At 44.8% G+C, this 8,588-nt stretch overlaps 1 protein-coding gene across 1 annotated transcript in view; it reads right to left on the bottom strand.

Annotated features, from left to right (window-relative positions):
• The window catches only part of LOC311015365 (serine/threonine-protein kinase BRSK2-like), a 74,957-nt gene that overhangs the window by 17,181 nt on the left and 49,188 nt on the right, over positions 1-8,588 (bottom strand). The window contains exons 4-5 of the mRNA XM_084012534.1: positions 7,707-7,847; positions 7,515-7,631 (exon numbers count right to left, since the gene is read on the bottom strand). Of these exons, the coding sequence (XP_083868660.1) occupies positions 7,515-7,631; positions 7,707-7,847 (258 nt within the window). The remainder of the gene's footprint in view (positions 1-7,514; positions 7,632-7,706; positions 7,848-8,588) is intronic.

The raw sequence follows: 8,588 nt of genomic DNA, 5'->3' as shown, positions 1-8,588 counted from the left end.
TCTTCTATGTGGTCCTCCAGTAAAGACTTCTTCTATGGTGGTCCTCCAGTAAAGACTTCTTCTATGGTGGTCCCCCAGTAAAGACTTCTTCTATGTGGTCCTCCAGTAAAGACTTCTTCTATGTGGTCCTCCAGTAAAGACTTCTTCTATGGTGGTCCTCCAGTAAAGACTTCTTCTATGGTGGTCCTCCAGTAAAGACTTCTTCTGTGTCCTCCAGTAAAGACTTCTTCTATGGTGGTCCTCCAGTAAAGACTTCTTCTATGTGGTCCTCCAGTAAATACCTCTTCTATGTGGTCCCCCAGTAAAGACTTATTCTATGTGGTCCTCCAGTAAAGACTTCTTCTATGGTGGTCCTCCAGTAAATACTTCTTCTATGGTGGTCCTCCAGTAAAGACTTCTTCTATGTGGTCCTCCAGTAAAGACTTCTTCTATGTGGTCCTCCAGTAAAGACTTCTTCTATAGTGGTCCTCCAGTAAAGACTTCTTCTATGTGGTCCTCCAGTAAAGACTTCTTCTATGGTGGTCCTCCAGTAAAGACTTCTTCTATGTGGTCCTCCAGTAAAGACTTCTTCTATGGTGGTCCTCCAGTAAAGACTTCTTCTATGTGGTCCTCCAGTAAAGACTTCTTCTATGGTGGTCCTCCAGTAAAGACTTCTTCTATGTGGTCCTCCAGTAAAGACTTCTTCTATGGTGGTCCTCCAGTAAAGACTTCTTCTATGTGGTCCTCCAGTAAAGACTTCTTCTATGGTGGTCCTCCAGTAAAGACTTCTTCTATGGTGGTCCTCCAGTAAAGACTTCTTCTATGGTGGTCCTCCAGTAAAGACTTCTTCTATGTGGTCCTCCAGTAAAGACTTCTTCTATGGTGGTCCTCCAGTAAAGACTTCTTCTATGTGGTCCTCCAGTAAAGACTTCTTCTATGGTGGTCCTCCAGTAAAGACTTCTTCTATGTGGTCCTCCAGTAAAGACTTCTTCTATGGTGGTCCCCCAGTAAAGACTTCTTCTATGTGGTCCTCCAGTAAAGACTTCTTCTATGGTGGTCCTCCAGTAAAGACTTCTTCTATGTGGTCCTCCAGTAAAGACTTCTTCTATGGTGGTCCTCCAGTAAAGACTTCTTCTATGTGGTCCTCCAGTAAAGACTTCTTCTATGGTGGTCCTCCAGTAAAGACTTCTTCTATGTGGTCCTCCAGTAAAGACTTCTTCTATGGTGGTCCTCCAGTAAAGACTTCTTCTATGTGGTCCTCCAGTAAAGACTTCTTCTATGGTGGTCCTCCAGTAAAGACTTCTTCTATGGTGGTCCTCCAGTAAAGACTTCTTCTATGTGGTCCTCCAGTAAAGACTTCTTCTATGGTGGTCCTCCAGTAAAGACTTCTTCTATGTGGTCCTCCAGTAAAGACCTCTTCTATGGTGGTCCCCCAGTAAAGACTTCTTCTATGTGGTCCTCCAGTAAAGACTTCTTCTATGGTGGTCCTCCAGTAAAGACTTCTTCTATGTGGTCCTCCAGTAAAGACTTCTTCTATGGTGGTCCTCCAGTAAAGACTTCTTCTATGTGGTCCTCCAGTAAAGACTTCTTCTATGGTGGTCCTCCAGTAAAGACTTCTTCTATGTGGTCCTCCAGTAAAGACTTCTTCTATGGTGGTCCTCCAGTAAAGACTTCTTCTATGTGGTCCTCCAGTAAAGACTTCTTCTATGGTGGTCCTCCAGTAAAGACTTCTTCTATGTGGTCCTCCAGTAAAGACTTCTTCTATGGTGGTCCTCCAGTAAAGACTTCTTCTATGGTGGTCCTCCAGTAAAGACTTCTTCTATGGTGGTCCTCCAGTAAAGACTTCTTCTATGGTGGTCCCCCAGTAAAGACTTCTTCTATGTGGTCCTCCAGTAAAGACTTCTTCTATGGTGGTCCCCCAGTAAAGACTTCTTCTATGTGGTCCTCCAGTAAAGACTTCTTCTATGGTGGTCCTCCAGTAAAGACTTCTTCTATGTGGTCCTCCAGTAAAGACTTCTTCTATGGTGGTCCTCCAGTAAAGACTTCTTCTATGTGGTCCTCCAGTAAAGACTTCTTCTATGGTGGTCCTCCAGTAAAGACTTCTTCTATGTGGTCCTCCAGTAAAGACTTCTTCTATGGTGGTCCTCCAGTAAAGACTTCTTCTATGTGGTCCTCCAGTAAAGACTTCTTCTATGGTGGTCCTCCAGTAAAGACTTCTTCTATGGTGGTCCTCCAGTAAAGACTTCTTCTATGTGGTCCTCCAGTAAAGACTTCTTCTATGGTGGTCCTCCAGTAAAGACTTCTTCTATGTGGTCCTCCAGTAAAGACTTCTTCTATGGTGGTCCTCCAGTAAAGACTTATTCTATGGTGGTCCTCCAGTAAAGACTTCTTCTATGTGGTCCTCCAGTAAAGACTTCTTCTATGGTGGTCCTCCAGTAAAGACTTCTTCTATGTGGTCCTCCAGTAAAGACTTCTTCTATGGTGGTCCTCCAGTAAAGACTTCTTCTATGTGGTCCTCCAGTAAAGACTTCTTCTATGGTGGTCCTCCAGTAAAGACTTCTTCTATGTGGTCCTCCAGTAAAGACTTCTTCTATGGTGGTCCTCCAGTAAAGACTTCTTCTATGTGGTCCTCCAGTAAAGACTTCTTCTATGGTGGTCCTCCAGTAAAGACTTCTTCTATGGTGGTCCTCCAGGAAAGACTTCTTCTATGTGGTCCTCCAGTAAAGACTTCTTCTATGGTGGTCCTCCAGTAAAGACTTCTTCTATGTGGTCCTCCAGTAAAGACTTCTTCTATGGTGGTCCTCCAGTAAAGACTTCTTCTATGTGGTCCTCCAGTAAAGACTTCTTCTATGTGGTCCTCCAGTAAAGACTTCTTCTATGTGGTCCTCCAGTAAAGACTTCTTCTATGGTGGTCCTCCAGTAAAGACTTCTTCTATGTGGTCCTCCAGTAAAGACTTCTTCTATGGTGGTCCTCCAGTAAAGACTTCTTCTATGTGGTCCTCCAGTAAAGACTTCTTCTATGGTGGTCCTCCAGTAAAGACTTCTTCTATGGTGGTCCTCCAGTAAAGACTTCTTCTATGGTGGTCCTCCAGTAAAGACTTCTTCTATGGTGGTCCTCCAGTAAAGACTTCTTCTATGTGGTCCTCCAGTAAAGACTTCTTCTATGGTGGTCCTCCAGTAAAGACTTCTTCTAGGGTGGTCCCCCAGTAAAGACTTCTTCTATGTGGTCCTCCAGTAAAGACTTCTTCTATGGTGGTCCTCCAGTAAAGACTTCTTCTATGTGGTCCTCCAGTAAAGACTTCTTCTATGGTGGTCCTCCACTAAAGACTTCTTCTATGTGGTCCTCCAGTAAAGACTTCTTCTATGGTGGTCCTCCAGTAAAGACTTCTTCTATGTGGTCCTCCAGTAAAGACTTCTTCTATGGTGGTCCTCCAGTAAAGACTTCTTCTATGTGGTCCTCCAGTAAAGACTTCTTCTATGGTGGTCCTCCAGTAAAGACTTCTTCTATGGTGGTCCTCCAGTAAAGACTTCTTCTATGTGGTCCTCCAGTAAAGACTTCTTCTATGGTGGTCCTCCAGTAAAGACTTCTTCTATGTGGTCCTCCAGTAAAGACTTCTTCTATGGTGGTCCTCCAGTAAAGACTTATTCTATGGTGGTCCTCCAGTAAAGACTTCTTCTATGTGGTCCTCCAGTAAAGACTTCTTCTATGGTGGTCCTCCAGTAAAGACTTCTTCTATGTGGTCCTCCAGTAAAGACTTCTTCTATGGTGGTCCTCCAGTAAAGACTTCTTCTATGTGGTCCTCCAGTAAAGACTTCTTCTATGGTGGTCCTCCAGTAAAGACTTCTTCTATGTGGTCCTCCAGTAAAGACTTCTTCTATGGTGGTCCTCCAGTAAAGACTTCTTCTATGTGGTCCTCCAGTAAAGACTTCTTCTATGGTGGTCCTCCAGTAAAGACTTCTTCTATGGTGGTCCTCCAGGAAAGACTTCTTCTATGTGGTCCTCCAGTAAAGACTTCTTCTATGGTGGTCCTCCAGTAAAGACTTCTTCTATGTGGTCCTCCAGTAAAGACTTCTTCTATGGTGGTCCTCCAGTAAAGACTTCTTCTATGTGGTCCTCCAGTAAAGACTTCTTCTATGTGGTCCTCCAGTAAAGACTTCTTCTATGTGGTCCTCCAGTAAAGACTTCTTCTATGGTGGTCCTCCAGTAAAGACTTCTTCTATGTGGTCCTCCAGTAAAGACTTCTTCTATGGTGGTCCTCCAGTAAAGACTTCTTCTATGTGGTCCTCCAGTAAAGACTTCTTCTATGGTGGTCCTCCAGTAAAGACTTCTTCTATGGTGGTCCTCCAGTAAAGACTTCTTCTATGGTGGTCCTCCAGTAAAGACTTCTTCTATGGTGGTCCTCCAGTAAAGACTTCTTCTATGTGGTCCTCCAGTAAAGACTTCTTCTATGGTGGTCCTCCAGTAAAGACTTCTTCTATGTGGTCCTCCAGTAAAGACTTCTTCTATGGTGGTCCTCCAGTAAAGACTTCTTCTATGTGGTCCTCCAGTAAAGACTTCTTCTATGGTGGTCCTCCAGTAAAGACTTCTTCTATGTGGTCCTCCAGTAAAGACTTCTTCTATGGTGGTCCTCCAGTAAAGACTTCTTCTATGTGGTCCTCCAGTAAAGACTTCTTCTATGGTGGTCCTCCAGTAAAGACTTCTTCTATGTGGTCCTCCAGTAAAGACTTCTTCTATGGTGGTCCTCCAGTAAAGACTTCTTCTATGTGGTCCTCCAGTAAAGACTTCTTCTATGTGGTCCTCCAGTAAAGACTTCTTCTATGGTGGTCCTCCAGTAAAGACTTCTTCTATGTGGTCCTCCAGTAAAGACTTCTTCTATGGTGGTCCTCCAGTAAAGACTTCTTCTATGGTGGTCCTCCAGTAAAGACTTCTTCTATGGTGGTCCTCCAGTAAAGACTTCTTCTATGTGGTCCTCCAGTAAAGACTTCTTCTATGGTGGTCCTCCAGTAAAGACTTCTTCTATGTGGTCCTCCAGTAAAGACTTCTTCTATGTGGTCCTCCAGTAAAGACTTCTTCTATGTGGTCCTCCAGTAAAGACTTCTTCTATGTGGTCCTCCAGTAAAGACTTCTTCTATGGTGGTCCTCCAGTAAAGACTTCTTCTATGGTGGTCCTCCAGTAAAGACTTCTTCTATGTGGTCCTCCAGTAAAGACTTCTTCTATGTGGTCCTCCAGTAAAGACTTCTTCTATGGTGGTCCTCCAGTAAAGACTTCTTCTATGGTGGTCCTCCAGTAAAGACTTCTTCTATGGTGGTCCTCCAGTAAAGACTTCTTCTATGGTGGTCCTCCAGTAAAGACTTCTTCTATGTGGTCCTCCAGTAAAGACTTCTTCTATGTGGTCCTCCAGTAAAGACTTCTTCTATGGTGGTCCTCCAGTAAAGACTTCTTCTATGTGGTCCTCCAGTAAAGACTTCTTCTATGGTGGTCCTCCAGTAAAGACTTCTTCTATGTGGTCCTCCAGTAAAGACTTCTTCTATGGTGGTCCTCCAGTAAAGACTTCTTCTATGTGGTCCTCCAGTAAAGACTTCTTCTATGGTGGTCCTCCAGTAAAGACTTCTTCTATGGTGGTCCTCCAGTAAAGACTTCTTCTATGGTGGTCCTCCAGTAAAGACTTCTTCTATGGTGGTCCTCCAGTAAAGACTTCTTCTATGTGGTCCTCCAGTAAAGACTTCTTCTATGGTGGTCCTCCAGTAAAGACTTCTTCTATGTGGTCCTCCAGTAAAGACTTCTTCTATGTGGTCCTCCAGTAAAGACTTCTTCTATGTGGTCCTCCAGTAAAGACTTCTTCTATGTGGTCCTCCAGTAAAGACTTCTTTTATGGTGGTCCTCCAGTAAAGACTTCTTCTATGGTGGTCCTCCAGTAAAGACTTCTTCTATGTGGTCCTCCAGTAAAGACTTCTTCTATGTGGTCCTCCAGTAAAGACTTCTTCTATGGTGGTCCTCCAGTAAAGACTTCTTCTATGGTGGTCCTCCAGTAAAGACTTCTTCTATGGTGGTCCTCCAGTAAAGACTTCTTCTATGTGGTCCTCCAGTAAAGACTTCTTCTATGTGGTCCTCCAGTAAAGACTTCTTCTATGGTGGTCCTCCAGTAAAGACTTCTTCTATGTGGTCCTCCAGTAAAGACTTCTTCTATGGTGGTCCTCCAGTAAAGACTTCTTCTATGGTGGTCCTCCAGTAAAGACTTCTTCTATGGTGGTCCTCCAGTAAAGACTTCTTCTATGTGGTCCTCCAGTAAAGACTTCTTCTATGGTGGTCCTCCAGTAAAGACTTCTTCTATGTGGTCCTCCAGTAAAGACTTCTTCTATGTGGTCCTCCAGTAAAGACTTCTTCTATGGTGGTCCTCCAGTAAAGACTTCTTCTATGTGGTCCTCCAGTAAAGACTTCTTCTATGGTGGTCCTCCAGTAAAGACTTCTTCTATGGTGGTCCTCCAGTAAAGACTTCTTCTATGGTGGTCCTCCAGTAAAGACTTCTTCTATGTGGTCCTCCAGTAAAGACTTCTTCTATGGTGGTCCTCCAGTAAAGACTTCTTCTATGTGGTCCTCCAGTAAAGACTTCTTCTATGTGGTCCTCCAGTAAAGACTTCTTCTATGTGGTCCTCCAGTAAAGACTTCTTCTATGGTGGTCCTCCAGTAAAGACTTCTTCTATGGTGGTCCTCCAGTAAAGACTTCTTCTATGTGGTCCTCCAGTAAAGACTTCTTCTATGGTGGTCCTCCAGTAAAGACTTCTTCTATGTGGTCCTCCAGTAAAGACTTCTTCTATGTGGTCCTCCAGTAAAGACTTCTTCTATGTGGTCCTCCAGTAAAGACTTCTTCTATGTGGTCCTCCAGTAAAGACTTCTTCTATGTGGTCCTCCAGTAAAGACTTCTTCTATGGTATTGATTCTCAGGTCGTCAGAAAACTTTAAATTTAGCACCAAATCCGTGAAATAAATGGTATTAAACCAAATAATTGCTGCAACAAGTTATGATGGTCGTCATATAGTTCAATCAGGACGTTCTCCGACCTTTTACACCATTTACTTTATTCAATCCATTAATCAAATTATTGATTAATTGTGATTAGTGATTAGAATAATTTGATACAAAGCTGTGTCTCAAAATTAGTCTTCAGGTTCTCGGCTTTCAGATAAAGTTCATCACTTCTACTGTTGGTCTGATGTCTCCACCTAAAGACCCTCTGACCCCCTAAAGACCCCCCTAAAGACCCTCTGACCCCCTAAAAACCCTCCTAAAGACCCTCTGACCCCCTAAAGACCCTCCTAAAGACCCTCCTAAAGACCCTCTGACCCCCTTAAGAAGACAGCAGCGGTTCTATGTGGGTCTAAAAGGGTGAACGACAGAACAGGAACCGTAGAACCCGGTTCTCTGAACGACTCGTGTTTTTATGTCATGATGTTGGACGATGGAGGGCTAAGCTGTGCAGAAACAATCTGAATCCCCATGGAGTCCGTAGAGGACTAAAGGGATCTGGTCCTCACCCACAGCTGGTCTCCAGCAGACTGTCCCCGACCTGCAGAGACGCCATGCCGAAGTCCGCAATCCTGATGTTGTTCTTCTCGTCCAGCAGCAAGTTCTCAGGCTTCAGGTCTCTGTGGCTGCAGGAGGACAGAGTTACGGTTAGAGCGTGGATTAAACCCGACATATCGGACGGAGTGTTAAGGTGGACTGACCAGATGGAGTGGCTGTGGCAGAAGTCCAGCGCCGAGATGATCTGTCTGAAGAACTTCCTGGCCTCTTTGGGCGTGAGCCGGCCCTTTTTCACCAGGTAGTCGAACAGCTCACCGCCGGACACGTGCTCCAGGACCAGGTACCTGCAGGAGTCCGAGGACACACCCCCTCATCAGCTCAACCAATCAGAGATCCTGGAAGTCCCGCTTACCACCACGGACAGCGTCACAGACTACGTTTGACTACGACGCGTCACACATTAGTTTATAAACAAGTCCGAGGAGGTCTGGATGGTGGACGGGACAGAAACCAGGACTTTCACCCAGGACACCGAGGTTCGAGTCCTGTAGTTATATCATGTTTTTAACTGAACATCAATATTGTTGCCGAATCGTAACCAAGTACGTGTTAACGAAGCGTCATTAGAACACGTTTTAACGGTCAGGTTCTCCTCTCGGAGACAGTGAGAGTGAGACTGGTTGGTGGATCAGTGAGACAGGTAAACCCTGTCTCACCTCCACCACCCAGGGATGGAGAAAACAGCTGCATCACATCAAAGAACATCTGTTGCTGTCTTACCTTCTTTCATCTTTCCTCGCTTTATTATTTATCGCTGGTAGAATATGTACGCGGGAATCGAACGTGCAGGTTTTTTTTATCTTCCACGTGATGTTGTGAATTTTGGAGGATTCGTATCCGACAACGATGCTTTTATGACCGTCATCTCATGTTGAATGCAAAATCAGAATCAATGAAGGAGAAGTGTAGCAGGAAAGCAAGAGGGACGGAACGTTGCAGCGCGGAGTCCCCACGGAGTCGAGAACCCCCCCGCCTGATTTATTAGCAGATTACGGGATCGGCTGAAGCGTTTACCTGCCACGACT

Source organism: Eutrigla gurnardus (assembly GCF_963514095.1).
Source record: "Eutrigla gurnardus genome assembly, chromosome: 1".
NCBI classification, from domain to species: Eukaryota; Metazoa; Chordata; class Actinopteri; order Perciformes; family Triglidae; genus Eutrigla; species Eutrigla gurnardus.
The sequence above is the reverse complement of the archived record's forward strand: the minus strand, read 5'-3'. Positions and strand labels throughout refer to the sequence as shown.